Below are 18,228 nucleotides of genomic sequence, written 5' to 3'. Positions count from 1 at the left end.
CCGGTACCCGGTAGTACTGTAGTAGTTTACCCGGGTATAGCTAGCATTACCCAGGCCGTTTGGGTAAAATTGGAAAATTTAAATAATATTAGTCTGTATTCGGCGTTTACCCATACACATATAGGTCTACCCAACACTGGCTGAGGCTGGGTCATTTTAGGTGTTGCATGTCATTGATCATCACTTCGGATACTTACCCTTTCAGTGTTGGGTAGACGTATACGGGTAAATGGCGAATACAAATTAAAGTAATTTAATATTCGGGTTTTACCCAAAAGGCTTGAGTAATACTAGGTATACCCAGGTAAACTTAAGTTTAATGTTACGGGCAATACTAGAAAGTTAACACACACATCCCTAACGACGGATCATCACACATCTGTGGTGGAAACGCTGCCAAAGGCCATAATTTTACATTCTGCATTCTACTCTATATTGTCTGTATCTGGAGGATTGAATGGGAATAATGGCCTATTTAAATGAAGTCACGCTTGTATGACTGTCAGTATCTGTCTACGATTGAGCACTTAGTACAGTAAACACCTTTTCAGTGATTACAGTGCGTTGAATTTAATGCGGTATATAATGAAAGTATAACGTTGTTGTCTTAACAGTTGTACTTAATCTGTTTATTCGATTAATAGTTTTAATTTAGGATTAAATTAATCAATCACTACATTCGTATTAAGCCTTCTAGGCTGCAAAGTGTGCTAAAACAGACATACCTACATACATTGACAAATTATACTTTAATACCTAATCAAAAACCTACCACATTGCTTGTGTCGTTTATAAGATAAGACAGTTATTTTAATTTTTTTTTTTTTTTAATTTATTTATCCAAAAAAAGTTGGTACAATATATATTTACATAATATTTCGCCAAACATAACGTTTATCGGCGAATGTTGCACTCACTTACAGTTTTTGTGTACCCGATCTTATCTTATGTACTATTTATTTATCTAAGTATTTATGAATATGACTTATTCTAAGTATTATATGTATGTATGTAGGTGTGTATTGTTTTTCTTATCTGAAAAAACTAGTTGCCCAAGCTTGGGATCTTTTTATATATTTTATTTATTTATTTTTAAGTTATTATTAAGTTATTTATTATAAAAATTGAGACCCTAAAACAAATAGTACAATTCAAAGAGTTAAAAAATGTCCATGGTGGATGCTATATAACTTCAAGTAACAAGTGGATTAGATACAGTTTGGTTCAATATGGATAACACTAGAGTTTCTAGTCGAAAATGTGGTTTTGATGCGGCGCTAGAATTAACAGGTGAGTTTATTTATTTATTTAAACTTTATTGCACAATACATGAAGAGTACAAATGGCGGACTTAATGCCAGAAGGCATTCTCTACCAGTCAACCATGAGCCAAACCGAAAGATCCTAATTGGTGCTGGGTCAGAATACAGAGTAAAATGACAAAAATATTGCACAAAATTATATAAAATTATACGTACATAAATAACATGATACGTAAATATACGTACATACATATATAAATATATACCCATTGTGAAACATCATGAGGACGACCTTTGAACCTTGTCAAACAGATGCAGTTTAATGTATTTTAACTAAATATTTAACCACAGGGATTGTATTTGATAAACTTTGTCGTACTGACGTTTTGAATTTTGAGTTTGAGTGAAAAAGGATCGGGTTGATTCTGGGCGTTGGCGGCGATAGGTACTGGATATTATAAATTAATCAAATAACAATAAAATGTATACTCGAATATGACTTACCCCGTTTGGGGTGTATTTACCGGCGGCAGGCTGTAAAGGGCGGCAAAACCGGGTTTTTTTCCTTAAATGAAATACATTATCATGACTTAATTGGGCGGCGAATCTAATCGACCCGGGGCGCCAAATATTTAAATACGTCTCTGCCCCGTTTAGTCCACATTGACCACATTGTCTTCGTAACAATTGTTTTTAAATTTTAATTGCGTATCTTGAGAATTGTGGGGTTATGTTGATTTAGTGATGCTATCTAGGCGGATTATAGTATAGAATGTAGGAGGCATACAGGGTGACCTTAGCCATTGGACAAACCTTGAAATCCCACGTAGGGTTACTTCTCAGGAATGCTCTGACGTTAATATTTTTTGATTAGAACAAAAGACAGAAAAATAAATTTTTCGAACAAAAGTTATTTGCAATAATCGACAACAAAAAGAAACACACTGTGTTAATCTTTGGCAGTGTTTTTGACAATTTGTTCGAAATATTTGATACTGATGACATTTTTCAAAAGTCAGAAGCTTATTAGTGCCATAAATGAAAAAGATAATCAAAAAGGTTGAAGAAGGTTCCATACTATTCTTTGAGGATATTACCTTAGGAACTACTAACACATACAGGCTGCTCCAAAGTAAAAAATAGTAATTTGTTAATTTCTTCGAAAACGCTACACCGGCTGATATGATACTTTGTACAATGGTTCTAAATGCCCTAATGCCTATTCGGCTTTGTCCAATGGCTAGGGACACACTGTATAATTTCTAAAGAATAATTATTATTTTATTGTGTCAGTATGTCAATATATACCGGCTAAACAAGTTCTTCAGTAGAAAAAGGCGCGAATTTTAAATTTTCTATGGAACGATAACCCTTCTCGCCTATATTTTACTGACGGAAATGGCTTGACAGACTATATCAGCCTTATACGAAAAAGATTAGGTCCGAAAGGGAATTTAAGCTCAGTAGCGTCGCCAATCGCTCAATGAGGGGGGGGGGGGGGGGGGGGGGGGGGGTTAGGGTCGGCAACGCGCATGTAACTTGCCAGCGTACATAGGCTACGGAGACTGCTTACCATCAGGCGGGCCGTATGCTTGTCTGTCACCCACGTAGAATTAAAAAAAATTATAACGGCTTGTATCTAATTAATCAAATCTCATATTTATGATCTGACAACTGCGGGCAAGGAATCTCTTTTTAAGTAGCCATAATGGCAAAAAAGTTTCGTCATGTCCGTCTGTTTTTTAATGCGCGAATAATATTGGAACCCCCCACATCTCATGAAAAAATAATCTTAAATACTTTTAATATATTATTGGCGAGAAGTTGCACAGGACCGAGAAAAGTGGCGCTGTCTTGTGTCGGAGGCCAAGTGTCATTTTGGGTCGCTGAGCCAACGGAGTAGTAGTACTATTAATAAATGCCCTTGATGTTGCAGGTTTCGGGAAGTACAACATAGCAATGCTGAGCTCCTGTTGCCTCTTAATCCTGGCCATGTACCTGGACATCTTCGGATTCTCGGTGATCCTGCCTGCGGCAGCGTGTGACCTGGCGCTCTCTACTAATCAACAGGGCCTGCTTTCTGCTGTTCCTCTCATAGGTCGGTTCATATGTATCATAAACAGTATTACTAGTCCCATTCAATTTAATACTTATATGTGTACAGTTTGCATACTAGGTCACGTCCACATTCCAACACCCTTCACTTCACAGCTCACAAATGCAGAGCTCGAAGTGTAATCCAAATCTATACTGACAAACTTGTTGTAATGAATAGAATCAGGCGTTACTTTGCGGAAACCCATGTTAAGTAAAACAAAAAATATTATATTGCTTATCCCCGAAAAGATAACGTGCTAGACGCTAGTCAATCAGTGCTAACCCGTTATACTTACTTGCGTATTTATTTTTGCGGTGGGAGGGTGGGAACATTAATTGCATGTACAAATACGCAAGTTAGTTTCGTTATCTTTTCGCGGATAAGGAAAGTAATATTTTTTGTTTTAATTGACAAACTTGTACTCAGCATCAATTATGCATATGATCATAGAAAATCCTCTATTACTGTAAAGAGGTTCGATATTATGTCTCATATCAAACCTCTTAAGGTAATAAATTTTCATAATAAACACCATTTTAGTGTTCGTGCCCCGATCACTAAAATGGTGTTTCTTATGAAAGTTTGCACATTAAAACCAAATTAAAAAATACAATTTCCGCCGTACTTTGTATACTCTAACTTTCAATTTTTATCCACCATGTCGGACAGTATGTACCTATACAAAACTCTTTTGCTCTGCATCAGTCCAGAGGGCTAAGCCAAGATGCCAAGATACAAACGAAACGTCTCTCTTTCATCTCTTTCTCATACTAATCACTCTTCCATATTAGTGCGACAGAGAAACATTGGCGTATCGTTCGCTACGACGTAAACGAGTAGCATCTTTGCTAGGTACCCAGAAGAACACCCTATACCCCAATTTTTAAAGTAACAATATAAGAATAAGAATTAGTTTATTGTTTACCGTGTCAAACAAGATGTTAAAATGATACAGAGTCACAACGGCTACCCTTTTCGGGTATACAATATATACAGGTCCCTTAAATTTATATTAAGTACATCTAAAATCACACGTTATACACATTTTCATTTGTAAAACGACGTTTGACACGCGTTTTTGATATCCGCCCCTACTCACTTCTAACCGTGTTCTTACCTGCCATACTCCTCAGGTGTAATGGTGTCTTCATACGCATGGGGCCTGTGCGCGGACACTCGCGGCCGCCGCTGGACTCTGCTGCTGGCGATGCCCATTGGAGCAGTTCTCAATCTGGCTGCGAGTATGGCTCCAGGTTACCAAAGTCTGGCGGGTTTGAAGTTCCTCTCCGCTGGATTGTAAGTAATTGTTTATTGCTCAGTTCTTTTAACTTTATAAGCGGAGGTCTTCATGAGGTGTCCATCGGAGCAGCTCTCAATCTGGCTGTGGTGTGACTCCTGGCTTCTGGAAGAATTGTATTATGTCGGATTGTAAGTCTGCTGCTGATTAAGATCATTTTTTTTTTAATATTCTCTATTTTATCTATGATAATAATGTTTCAGTACATCATCAGCAAATGCAGCAGCCTTCGTGCTGGTTGGTGAGACTACGCCCGCCAGACATCGGAGTCGCTTCATGTTCCTCATGGCCAGTGCGACCATGCTAGTGCAGTTCATCATTTGTGGTACGTCTATATTATTACGTACGTCTACCTATATAATATTTGGGGACAATCTTACAAAGATCAACCTAGTACGACGGTACTAAGCGACGATATGCATATACGTATATAAGTAGATAAATACATACTTATCTGTGAACAAATACTGTGCTCATCAAGTCATCACACAAATAAATGCCCTTACCGGGATGCGAACGAAATGGTCCTGCATTGGATTCATAGGCAGGGTCATCCACTATTAGGCCAGACCGGTCGCTCAAATTCATGAGGAATTGATGAAGATTTAATGTTGAGATATTTTTGACTACTCTGTACAGTCAAGGTATTAAATATCGACACGGACAAAGTGCCAAAAATATATACACGACCTTATTTCCTATACATTAAAGTGGTGTGTATATATTTTTGGCACTTTGTCCGTGTCGATATTTAGTACCTTAACTGTACAAATACTTTTAATGGTCAAGTCTATTGCCCGAAAATTACATTCTGTAATAAACTCTCAACCTCCACAGTATTCGCCATCCCAGTCTTCAACCTCACCTTCCGCTACCCTATCTCCTGGTTGTCCCTGGACTACCGGCCCTGGCGGCTGCTGATGCAGATCATCAGCGTCCCTGGCATCATCGGCTGCCTGGGCATGCTGGTGCTGCTGGAGAGCCCCAAGTTCTTGCTTAGCAAGGCCCGGGAGCAGGAGGCAGTGGAGGTGCTGAGGAGCATGCATGCGTGGAATGAGGCTGGGAAGAAGTTTGATGTAAGTATTTAGGAGACTACTGGATATCCATAATAGTAGATCCCTCAGTAGTAAATATATAAATGACTGAATTCCGATGACTAAATTCAGAGGTGGGAGGGTGGAAACATTAATTGCATGTAAAAATACGCAAGTAAGTATAACGGGTTAGCACTAATTGAATAGCACGTTATCTTTTCGCGGATAAGCAAAGTAATATTTTTTGTTTTAATTATTATGGATTTCCGCAAAGTAACGCCTGATTCTATTCAGTAAGTATGTGATAAAAATAAAAGTAGATTTAAGATTATTGCGCTAGAATAACAATCCTTGTGTATACACCGTAGAGCTAAGCTAGAACTTTCTATTCCATGATATGCCTGTGTTTCGATCCTCATAGAAAGCATAGAGTCCGACCAGGATAAGTTTTCACGCCAAGTGCTACGTCAAGCAAGCGCTCGGTGTATTCCCAATCCCACAGAGACGGGGCTCGGCGTGGGCGACGTGGGCCACCGCCTGCGGCCTCGCGATCCGAGGGGCACGAGGCCTCAAATACAATTAACTGGGAAGTAACGTAAAAAATGATTCGTTATTTCTTGGGCCATCAGAGGGCCTCGCTAAATGTATGTACTTTGCCTACACCAAATTTTGGTCTTGCCGCGCCATACTTGGCGGGGCATAGGTACACTATGTGGGTGCAAACTTAGCGCAGACAGATTCGACTCCGAACTTGTCTTCAGGTGGACGTGGTGTACATGGAAGAGTCCCTGCAAGTTGAAGCCTCCTCATTTCTCCGTCGGATGTGGGACCAGACGGGGCCGCTGTTCAAGCCACCGCTGTTCAAGAACAACTTGAAGCTGTACTATATTCTACTGTGCGCTTATATGACGTAGGCATTTTAAATTTATTTGTCATTTTCTAGAAAAACTTTTACATTAATTTGATTACTGGCTGATACTAAATGAAAAACTAGTATTTTATTTAATTCCATACTAGTAAATGAAATATTTTCAGATCCACGGGCTACACGATGTGGGTACCAACAATGACAAACGCATACTTCAACGGTGACGACAGCTCTGGACAAGCCTTCTGCACTGTGGCGAGTAAGGCCGCTTCATCTTCCAGCTCCGTAAGTAAAGTCAGGGGGAGGAAACTAGAGTGTTCGGGCGTTCTCGGCTTCGTTCGGCTCAGCATTGCTCGGAGCAGTTATGAGGAGTGAAATCTCTCATGGTAGAACTGTTGCAAAAGTGTCCAGCTGTCAGCTATAAATAAAAGTTCCAAATCTCTCCAGAGTAGCGCTAAAGTAGCTAAAAACCTAGGCGTTATTGACGGAGTGAAGTGCGCTGTCTATGATTTGATTTTTTTGTTTAAGTATTTTAGGTATTGTAGCGCCACCTATTTAAGGTTTTTTGATGACACTTTTTGGTACATGAAGATTTCATACCTCCACCTTCCATAATTAGGGTTGGCAGAACTTGACATTTCTTTACGTGCACAACCACAGATAAGATAATTCCATACTTTAGAAAGGAACAACATGATTCTTCCTTTCTGTACGGTAGTACTATTAGTTATTCTGTGGTAAAGCTTAGATCTTCATAAAAGGATGTGGCATGATCTATAATCTCTTTTTCTTGTCTCTTTACAAGAAGCCAGATAATAATGACGAGAATGAATCCACAAAAGACCTCAACCTGGATCCAATTGAGCCAATAAAGGAGAAGGAAATCCTCAGACATATAAAGAACTTAAAATCTGAGAAATGTCCGGGTCCCGACAACATAAGTAATGAAGCCATAAAAATTGGAGCCCAGACTCTCATTCCTTACTTAGAAAAACTGTTTAACATGGTCCTTGAAACTGGAACAGCCCCTAAACAGTGGTGCTCCTCGGAAATCATACTTCTTTACAAAAAAGGCGACCCTGCAGACATCGGGAACTACAGGCCAATAAGTCTACTGTCCAGCGTCTACAAACTGTTTACTTCCGTAATACTAACCCGATTAACACCAAATATTGACAACAACCAACCAATCGAACAAGCAGGCTTCCGCTCCGGTTTTTCCACTATAGATCACATCCACTCTCTGGAACAGATACTTGAAAAATGTAAAGAGTTCAACCACCCGTTATATATTGGTTTTGTGGACTATACAAAGGCATTTGATAGTATAACTCACAGCTCCATTTGGAAAGCACTTCTATCAAACAGAATAAACAAGATCTATATAAACATTATTATGAACATCTACTCACAAAGTACAAGCCGAGTAAAACTAGAAAGCAAAGGGCATGAGATAATCATTGGACGGGGCGTCAGACAAGGTGATCCTCTGTCTCCAAAACTGTTCATAGCTGTACTGCAAGGAGTATTTGAGAAAATCAACTGGACTAACAGGGGAATCAGAATTAAAAACTGTCACCTAAGTCACCTCAGATTTGCAGATGATATTGCTATCTTCGCCGAATCAGCTACTGAGCTAGAACAAATGCTACAGACCTTGGATACTCAAAGCAAATTAGTAGGACTACAAATGAACGCCAAAAAAACCAAAGTAATGACAAATTATAGTAAAAGAAAGCAGATACACGTATCAGGTAACCCCATAGAATATGTCAATGAGTATATATATCTGGGAAAACGAGTATCCTTTAACGCAGACAGCAACGAGGAGGAAATAGACAGAAGGGTCAACTGCAGTTGGAAAAAATTCTGGGCACTAAAAGAAATTTTGAAAGGGGATTACCACTTAAAACTAAAGAAAACTGTAATGGATATATGCATTTTGCCCAGCCTAACTTATGGAAGCCAAACATGGACTTTCACCAACAAAATAAAACATAAAATTGCAGTTTGTCAGCGCTCGATGGAAAGAAGTCTATTACATTTAAGAAAAATACACAAAGTAAGAAACGAAGATATAAGAAAGAGAACCAAACTCACAGATTCCCTTCAGCATGCACTGAGACTCAAATGGAAATGGGCAGGTCATATTGCTAGACTTAACGATAAAAGATGGACACTTAAAACAACAACATGGTCAGGGCCTATAGCACAAGGAAAAAGAAAATCAGGCAAGCCACGAAGGCGTTGGGCAGAAGACATTTATAAGGTCGCAGGTGCAAGCTGGATGGAGTCAGCCAAAGACCGTGAAAAATGGCATAAGTTGGAGGAGGCTTTTACCCAAACGGGGTCCATATAAATCTATCAATCATGTTTTTAAAACATAATATATATAACTGTTCAAAATATGGAATAAATAAAGCTTTAATAATAATAATAATAATAATAAAAGCTTAGATCAGGGGGCTATAGGGACCGTGCGCGTTGGAGAGTCTGCCATCTAGTGGTCTGAATCGGAACCATAAACATGCACATTTACACGTCAATTTTCTTGTGCATAGTAGGTTCTGCCATCTTGTGGGCTACATCGGAACAATAAACCTTTACGCTTCGCGCCAAAAATCTGACAGCTCCTGTGCTGCCTCCTACAGTTCATGCACGCTCCCTATCCAGGATGACAATCATTGATAGAAAACGCCATTCGAAACTCAAATGACGTATAAAATTGTCACAAGACTTTTCGTAACATCTGTCATCCCGACATTTGTTTATTTTCGTTTCGCGTTTGTCGTTTGTCGATGTACGTTTGTCATCTTGGCTAGACCCCCAGGGTTCTCCAAACTACGACCGTGGGCCATATCCGGCTGAAAACTGAACTAACTTTTAGTGTGTCATTGTAGCCATGGTGCAAGTTTCACATGTTCTCTACCATGTTCGACGTGTTGCCTCCCATTCGCACTTGTAAATTTGTACGTAAGTGTGACAAGGAGGCAACACGTCGAACGTGGTTCGCGTTACGCCCTCAGGATTCGAATTCGTAGTCTCCAGGCGCCCGTCATTAAACCATATGGCATTCCCTTTATTACGAAAAGTTAGAATTGCAGACAAACTGTGTACCTTATTTGCAAATCTACAACAAGCAAAGCCGATAATGTATTGAACTTTTTTTTCAGGAATCAACAGACTGCGATAATGTAATTCAATCTCTCACTCTCTACGCCGTGATGTGTTACTCCGGAGCATCAGGAACTCTCAATGTCCTGCTCTCCTTCGTGGTTGGCCCGCTTGGAAAGAAGAAAACGACACTATTAGTCTTTGTAATCTCTGCAGTAGCAGGAGTCACCCTGCTGTTTGTGAAAATTCCACTTTTAAGCATTGCCTTGTTCTATATATTTTTGTATGTGGCACTGATATTGGGCAATGTTAATACTTACTTGGTGGAGTTGAATCCTACTTACTTAAGGTGTGTATATTTAACTAAACCATAACATAACATGTAACGAATTTATTAGACAAAATTGAAGAATGTTTTGAATAAATCTAATTTGCCGCTCTGTCATTAATGGCATTCTTTGTAAACGCGTAACTAAACATAACGGTTACACTTTGAGATTTTGAAATAACTTTGTGTTTCATAAATCGATTAAGTTCAGTATATAAAAATAATATTTAAAATTATTTATTTATAATCTGAAATATTTTTTATAAAAATGAATGTTTACTAGAGTTTTGGTTTGCATTTTATCCTCATTGTAGTAGCAATCGCTATAAACTCTGACTACAGTCAGGGTGACCAGCGCTCCAAATTAAAACCCGCCAATCATTTTGCAATATTATTAGGTACTTACTATACTTGATTAGATTCTCGTTACTTTTCTTTTCAGAGGTATGGCAACCTGTTTATCTGTAGTAATAGCACGTGGGTTCGGCTTCTTCAGTGTGCAGCTCATCGCCCAGCTACTAGCAGACCACTGTACTCCTATGATAAGTGGTTACGTAGTGCTGGTTGCAAGTAAATATATTAATATTTTCCTTCTTTTGGTGTAGTGTCTATACTTCCACATTTATGCAATTTATTTTATTGTTCCAGGTGGTCTAGTCGTAGCATTTTTCCTCCCAGCTGATGAGGCAAAGAAGAATAACAAAATAATAGAAAGTCCAATAGAAGAAGATAAAACCAAATTTTAGAGATAGATAGATATAATTATTTATTTTAATAGTCTTAATAATTAAGATGTTATTAGTACTAAGACATCTTTTAATATAAATTATAACAACTATTAGTGTTTTATTCCACATTCCACATTTCTTTGCTTTTAAGAATCATCGATAGAATAAGAATTTAAACTTTTTTTAAATCTATCGAGTCATGCTTGCTACGTTCACCCCCTTCTAGCCTATCCTTAAAGTGACAGATTTAGTCTTTGAATCTTTCTTCTTTTTAAATTAGTTTTTAGAGTCGGACCACGCTAAATTTTCATGCTAAGTTGTGCAAAGTTAGCGTAGTCAGAGTCTAATATATGTTTCTAACGTCATTCTGCAAAATTAAAGACCTCTACCCATTACAACAAATCGAATGCGATTTTAAATAATGACTGGCTAAGTAGGTGCAACGAATTCAATCGATAAATCTAATGACACAATATAATACAACGCATGCAATTTTGGATTATATGTGTAGAGGCAATTATAAAATCTCTGTTACCTTGTTAATGGCAAAATCTCTATTACCTTGCAACACTACCGTTCATTTGTCAAACTGTCATTCACTTCGTGCAACCGCTAGCGAAATGTCTGAAACTGCCGGTGATAATTCAAAACCACGAGTTGTTGTATTAGGAGGTAAATAAACCCCTTTAAACTAATCCAATACCTTGAGAAAATATCTACGTATCCAACCGTCCTGTAGTATAATCAACTGTTTCTATGGTTTTGTTCTTTTTTCAATTTCCCTAACGGTCTTGCAGTGTATTAGTCATCAATGACCTAAGAGTTTTTTCGTTTAAACGTGCTGGAATTCGGCAGGCTGCGGCTTCATCGGTCGGAATCTGGTGGACTATTTGATATCGAATGATTTGGTGAGCGGTCTGCGCGCTGTGGACAAGACGCCGCCGCAGCTAGCGTTTTTAAATCCCTCTCATACGAAGATTTTCGAGGACCCCCGCGTTGAATACAAAAGTGCCAACTTAATTAACCCAAGTAAGTAATCATTTAACTTAATGATCTGTAATTTTAGCCTGTTAATTAGATTAAGACGGAAGCCTTGGAAAGTGAAGTGGTTTCAAGCAAATAACTTAATAATGAATAATTTTCTGGAAGAGTGGGCAGAGAATTTGTTCTGGATTCGGTTAGCGATTATTTCATAAAATAATTAATGCTTATTCGTAATTCTTACCTTAATGTAGTTGTTATGCCTATTAATGTGTTCATTATGTTATGAATTCTATCACATAAACAAATAAGAATGTAACTGAATCTTATTATAATATAATAATTTAACTTAATATGCTTGAAAAATCCGTCCTGGTTAAATCAGGTGATGTTTAAAGCAGCGTTTTTATTTATGATGAAGAGATTTTTATGCAAGTTTTGATTGGTTTAGTTTTTATAGACCGATGACTGCCGAGTAACTTGTTTTCTAAATATTTGACAAAACAACTAAGTTGTAGTGTTAATTATGTCTCAATCAATTAAAATGCAGCGAATTAAATACTGATGATCCATAATGTGTATTTTAACCCTTTATCGGTCTCCTTTAACACATTTAGTGCCGGTGTGCTGTGCACTACGAGCATAGCTGATGACATGCAAAAACCTGTATATGAAAAATGAGACTACAGGGAACCCGACTATCCGGTCACTGGCACAGAATGTGTTAAAAAACCGTTAATTCCAAGTCTCATTGGTGCCTTATAGTCCTAAAAGTACGACATGTTTTCCTTACAATATCTTTTTGGACCCGATAAATGGTTCAGCAATAGTATTTTGTGCAACAGGTACATAATAGTTCTTAAAATTCAAGGGTTGAAGTTACAAAACAAAATGAAGTTGGGATTTGTAAAGACAGGCCCAAGAGGCCCTTAGAGAAGGCCACTCTAATGATATTAATATATTTAAAAAAAAATTGAATAGAACTGTAAGTTATTCATATAAATCTGTAGGTCAGAGTCTGGCCGGCAGACATTTCCTGTATGGTTAATGCTGTTGACTCCACTCAGATATCTTATCACTGACTCACACTACACTGTTGTTATGTTTTTATAAGTATCTCCTTAGTATGCAACATATGCAAGGATAAATTGTCTGCAGTTTGTATTATTAACATTTTTAAACTGACACCATTCTTTTTACCATCATTTCTTTATATTATTTATATAACAGGCCTATAACAGCGAAAATCGATGGTTGGCCATTGCGGGCATTTTTCTCTGTCACTCTAAATATGCCTTAGTGTGAGTAAAAGAGCAAAATCCCCGCAATTTGCGCATTTCGGTTTTCGTGTGATGAGCATGGGTGTTCCTGAGTCATGGGTGTTTTTTATGTATTTAAGTATTTATAAATATTTACATATTATAATATATATATCGTTGTCTAAGTACCCTCAACACAAGCCTTAATGAGCTTACTGTGGGACTTAGTCAGTTTGTGTAATAATGTCCTATAATATTTATTTATGTATAATTTTTGTATACTTTTTTTATTCTTAATTCATAATATAATCATGTATGACCAGTGATCGGCGACCGGTAGAATTTTATGTCACTTTAACGTCAAATGTGACCAATATGGATAAGTCTTGAGTTGTTAATAATAAAACCATATATTATTAAACAGTCACTGAAGTCAATTTGTTATAGTAAATTATCATATTTTTTCTTTGTTTGATATTGTCTATTGATTCTTTTTAACATCCTTTACATAAAGAGAATGACCCTACATCTATATATGTGAGAGGTGCATAGTTCCGATATTTCATCATTATCATTCAAGTTTCTAACAATTTCGTTATAAAATAATAATTCGACAATAAAACTGCATACATTCTTATATAAATTGTGCACGAAATTTAAATAGAATCATATCCATGTAATGCTTTCGTCGAAAAATTGTTACTATTCGCCAATCACTGATCATGATCATGTACCTACTCAACAAGCATATTAATGTTCCCACATATCATTGTAAACTAGGCAAAAGTAGGTGTGGTATTCTCTACTTTACGGGTACTTCCTCATCATTTATATATCCTTATTCCTTATTAAACATTCTATATAATCAGTGTGTATCCAAAAATTAATTTTCTATACAAATCTTTATTGCTAAATAATGGTATTTTCTTTATAGACTTTCGTCTATTACTAATTATTCATATTAATTTATTAGTATTAAGAAGATTTTAATGATCTGGATCTTAGTATGGTTGTCTTGTTTCTTATAGGGACACACCCCTTTGTCTCCATTAGCTTGATGTAAAATGTATATATGTTACTGTAAAAGCCCGAAGTACGGTAAAACCTAGGATATACCGGTAAGACCTAGGTTTTACCGATGCCGATCGGTAAAAGCCCGAAATGTGAAATAATTATTGTTCACTTCGGGCTTTTACCGACATGGATTTGGTAAATCCTAGGTCTTACCACGGCGACCGGTAAAGGTTCAATAATGCACTGGTTCTTGACATTATTAGATGAAAATCTTGTATCAGTGTAAGGGGCGTCACATGTAGTGCCATTTAGAGTGATGCTTCGTATTGTTTCGGCTATTTTACTAGTCATATAGATCTAGGTCTTTCGGTTTTGCTGAAGGTGAGAGTGAACTCTACTCACTGCAAATTCGAACACCGTGAGCAGGTTTGTAGAAGTCCTGAGAGCAGAGTAATGTACAGTGTGTCACATACCCTCTGTAAGCAATATGCCCAGTTGGTGGGAATTTTCGGGCTGTAGCTAGCCGCTGTAATGGGTAACAGAAACACGTTCCGTATGTGCTTCGCTTTCCAGATGACTAGGGTGCTTTGCTTAATGCAGAGATTATCGTATCGCGAAATGAGAAATTTGCTCTATTAAGTTTAAAATATTGTTTCGAGACCAGGTCGCTTTACTAATATAAATAAAACACACATACGGATTTAATTTGAGCAAAAAATGGAACATTATCCTAATAAATAAGTATGTTTCCTTCAATAAACGGACAAAGAAAATGCCGAGAAAGTGCTCGAGAAAGTTCTCGCGAGAACATTCCCAAGAATATGCTCGGAAATTTCCCAAGAGTGAAGAGAAAGTTGCCTTTAGAGTAATTTGTTGCTTTCCAAATTGTTTTAAACATGTATAGTTTATAACATTAGAGTAGTCAGTAGCTCGTAGCGCAACGACGACGGGTCGTACGCCTAAGCGAGTGCGTCGCAAAAAGCAAAGGCGAGGAACCGCGCTGGAGCTCAGGCAGTACTGAGCGAGGCCATCGCCTCTTGGAACTCCAGCACGAGTAATAATTAATGCCCTTTGCATTTTGCTGGATTTTTCGGGGGTCGGTGTGGGTGGTGCAACTAACACCTCTTGACCAGGTGGACGCATGATTCTACGGGGCATACTTGGATCGCCATTTAGAGGCGACGGGGTCACGTGAGGGTCACGCGGGGTAGTTATTCTGGAAAGCAACAGCATGAATGATAAGCGTGTTCTCCCTGTCCTCTTTTTTTTTGACGCAGGGGTAAATGCATTTACGCATCTCACCCCGGGCTGGGGAAGCCCATTCGGGGGTGGTATGTGGGACTCACTCCTCCCGTTACTCCCTCTGTAAGCCAGAGGAAGGGGAGGGGAATACCCACTAACATCCCCTGCGGTGTCATCCTCTTTGCCGTTACGGGAGCGTCATGGGATCGCTTGCGGCATTCTATCTGCGACGCCCCTCGGCAGCCCGACCGACCTGTGTTGGACACCCGCGCCAATGAGGAAGAGTACCAGGACGCTTGGCTCTCCTCCCACACGTGCAGAGCCGTTCCGTGTGGGCCCCCAATCCACTGGCTCTACGAGGGGGAGGAACTAGCTGTTGGCTAGGGCATATTGCCTACCTAGGGAGGAGACCCTCCCTCTTCGCCTACGCCGGAGCGGTAGCGCATCTGCACTATCTGCGCGCAACCGCTCCGCTGCTTCCTTTTGGGAAATCACAGATTCGCAAAAGGCCTCAACTTCCTTCCATGCCCTCTTGCTGCGCAACATGGCTGACACGACGTCGTGCAGCGAGAGGTCCCCACTCGTGATTTCCCCTGCCACCACCATGTTTTGGCATACCACAACCCATCGCCTGCACGATTCAAGTGTGTGCTGGGCCGTGTCATGGCAGATTGTCGTTGGTTCTCTCTTAATTTCATGCAGGTAATGACCGAAGCAACCGTATCCGGTTGTTACCTGCGTCAATCTGTAGCTGGGCACCCCGTGTTCTCTATCGAGCCACTGGTTAAATGACGGGAGGAGAGCCCCTATACTGCGGACTTCATAGAAGGAATCCTCCAGGTCACTCTTCCAGCGGTCCCTCAGTCTCTTGACAGCCTGTCGTTGCTCTCTCTTCGCCTCCTCTGGGTCGAGGCGTTCTCCACGCGCTCTGGGCTCTACTCTCATACGGTAATTTCCAGCTATCATTTTAGTTTCCAGCTCCCGGGGTGGAGTGCCTGTCAGGGCTCACGCCACCGCGAAATACACCGTATGGTATGCCTTTATTATGCGCAAGGCCACCACCCTCAGCGGACTCCTTAGGAAAGGCTTGGCCCACCCACGTACAGGCGCCGACAAGGGGTTTTCGGCCCACCCACGTTTGGTAATAGCCGGCTAAGGGCTGAGGCAGCACCCACGATTCGGGGCGCTAACCTGTTCTAAATTCCACCTCCGGTCAAGAACAAGACCCAGGTACTTCATGTGTGAGTTGACCGGAACCCTCTCACCTGCAACAGCTATAGTTAAGTCCTCAGGTAGCGCCCTTCCAGGTCCCCCGAAGACAATTGCTTCAGTCTTCGGGAGGGGCACATTCAATCCTAGGCGTTCAATGCGACCCACTGACATCTCTGTCGCTTTAGAGTCCGGTCCTGTGCGGTCGCGTTCATGAGCTTCGCGCCGTGACATCACACGCGACGCGTCGGACAGGTCAAGTGTCTCCTTTTCTTAAAGAATAAAATGTTAGGTATAAAAGTAAATAGTTTAACACAACCTTTAATATGTAGAAAAGGACGTATTTAAGTTTCGTCTCGTCCCCTGGGTATGAATTTTTTTTTTTTAAACAGTTTATTTCAGATCACTGATCCATAACGATTATTAGTATTAAACTTAAAACTATGCTAATTAGGTACTAAGAGTAAAATAAAAAAAAGAACTTATAACTAAACACTAAGATTTGTGGAGAGTAGGGGCGCAGGTTACCATACTCTATTTCGCTCTCCCAATTGCCACCTCCACCCAAAACTTTATAACATGGCAGTCGAGGTGCTCGGCCAACACCTTGAGTAGACTGTTGCTGCTGCCGCGCACCCGTGTCAGCATGGAGGCGATTCTTTTCCGCCTGATGGCAAAAAAGTCATCTACTCGCGCCTCAGCGAACATGCCGGACGCGCTGCAGTGCTTCGGCAGCCGCAACAGCATCCTCAAGATGTTATTATATTGAACGCGCTATAGGCTCGTTGTGTAAACTTCACCCACAGGCTGCACATGTAAAAAGTCTGACAGTAAGCTCTAAAGAGCGTCAATTTAACTGATGTATTACACCGTGCGAACCTGGGGGCAAGCATATTGCCTCTCACTGCCGTCGCTCTTTTCTCCCTTTCCAGATCCAGATCGTCATTCAATTCAGTTGTAAGTATATGCCCCAGATACTTAAAGCGATCTACAACTTTTAGGGGTTATACTTACGAGCTTTGAATATAACAAGCTAACTTTGGGCCGTGTTTTATTTTAGACCATCCTACCGCGTCAGCCGAAGCCCCAGCAACGCCATGTCGTCAGCGTTGTTAAAACACACATCACATGTATGGCAACCGACATGTGCCCTGCTGAGTGCCTCGATCAACTCGTTTACGTAGACGTTGAAAAGGAGAAGGGCTGTTAGCCCTCCCTGTCTCGCTCCACATTGTAGTTTGTACTCATCAGACTCCTCTCCCGCCCATCTCACTCGGTTGACCTGGCTGTTGTACCAATGTTTAAGCAACGCGACATATTCAATGGAATCTCCCGTTTTTATAAGCTTGTACACAACCAGGTCAAACGCCTTTGACAAGTCCAAAAAGCACGCATAGATTGGCGTGTTCATGTCCTTGTAGTACCTGACAGCTTGCTTAAGACACAAAATCGCACTTTCGGTCGACAGCAGTCTTACATAATAGAGCTGTAAGATTCCGGTTCAAATAACCCTTTAGCGGCGCGGTTCCTTTGTTCCGACCGGCCGTACCAATAGTTCCTAGGGACGCAGAGGCCTCCATTCGCATCCACATCAGCTGTCCACGGCGCTTAAAGACGTTCCTGGCTAACCAACGGCCCTCGGTACGACCATCTAGCATGACAGGGGAGTACCAACATACCACGGAACCAGACAGGCTTATTTCTCTCCCTTACGAACCACTAACATGACCCACGCTTCGCAAAAGGTTTTTTAATTAAAATAAAATGATTTAATTGAAAGCATCTGGGTGTCAT

At 39.9% G+C, this 18,228-nt stretch overlaps 2 protein-coding genes across 2 annotated transcripts in view; both read left to right on the top strand.

The window, feature by feature from the left end:
* Positions 1-1,102: 1,102 nt before the first annotated feature.
* On the top strand, positions 1,103-10,837 carry LOC133515758 (putative transporter svop-1). Its single transcript, XM_061848339.1, has 10 exons — positions 1,103-1,290; positions 3,199-3,360; positions 4,494-4,656; positions 4,861-4,982; positions 5,495-5,733; positions 6,453-6,601; positions 6,727-6,844; positions 9,733-10,022; positions 10,444-10,571; positions 10,650-10,837. The coding sequence occupies exons 1-10, from the start codon at positions 1,230-1,232 to the stop codon at positions 10,745-10,747; spliced, it is 1,530 nt and encodes a 509-aa protein (XP_061704323.1). The 5' UTR covers positions 1,103-1,229; the 3' UTR covers positions 10,748-10,837.
* Positions 10,838-11,008: 171 nt separating this feature from the next.
* LOC133515760 (uncharacterized) overlaps positions 11,009-18,228 on the top strand; it is a 31,136-nt gene continuing 23,916 nt past the window's right edge. The window contains exons 1-2 of the mRNA XM_061848340.1: positions 11,009-11,401; positions 11,585-11,758. Of these exons, the coding sequence (XP_061704324.1) occupies positions 11,194-11,401; positions 11,585-11,758 (382 nt within the window). The 5' untranslated portion in view covers positions 11,009-11,193. The remainder of the gene's footprint in view (positions 11,402-11,584; positions 11,759-18,228) is intronic.

Source organism: Cydia pomonella, chromosome 3, assembly GCF_033807575.1.
Source record: "Cydia pomonella isolate Wapato2018A chromosome 3, ilCydPomo1, whole genome shotgun sequence".
Classification (NCBI taxonomy): domain Eukaryota; kingdom Metazoa; phylum Arthropoda; class Insecta; order Lepidoptera; family Tortricidae; genus Cydia; species Cydia pomonella.
Note: the sequence above shows the minus strand (reverse complement) of the source record. Positions and strands in the feature narration are given on the sequence as shown.

Coding starts and splice junctions, on each gene's coding strand:
- LOC133515758 (XM_061848339.1), top strand. CDS start 1,230: ATGGATAACACTAGAGTTTCTAGTCGAAAATGTGGTTTTGATGCGGCG. Junction 3,361..4,493: donor TTCTGCTGTTCCTCTCATAG/GTCGGTTCATAT, acceptor CATACTCCTCAG/GTGTAATGGTGTCTTCATAC. Junction 10,023..10,443: donor TTGAATCCTACTTACTTAAG/GTGTGTATATTT, acceptor TTTTCTTTTCAG/AGGTATGGCAACCTGTTTAT.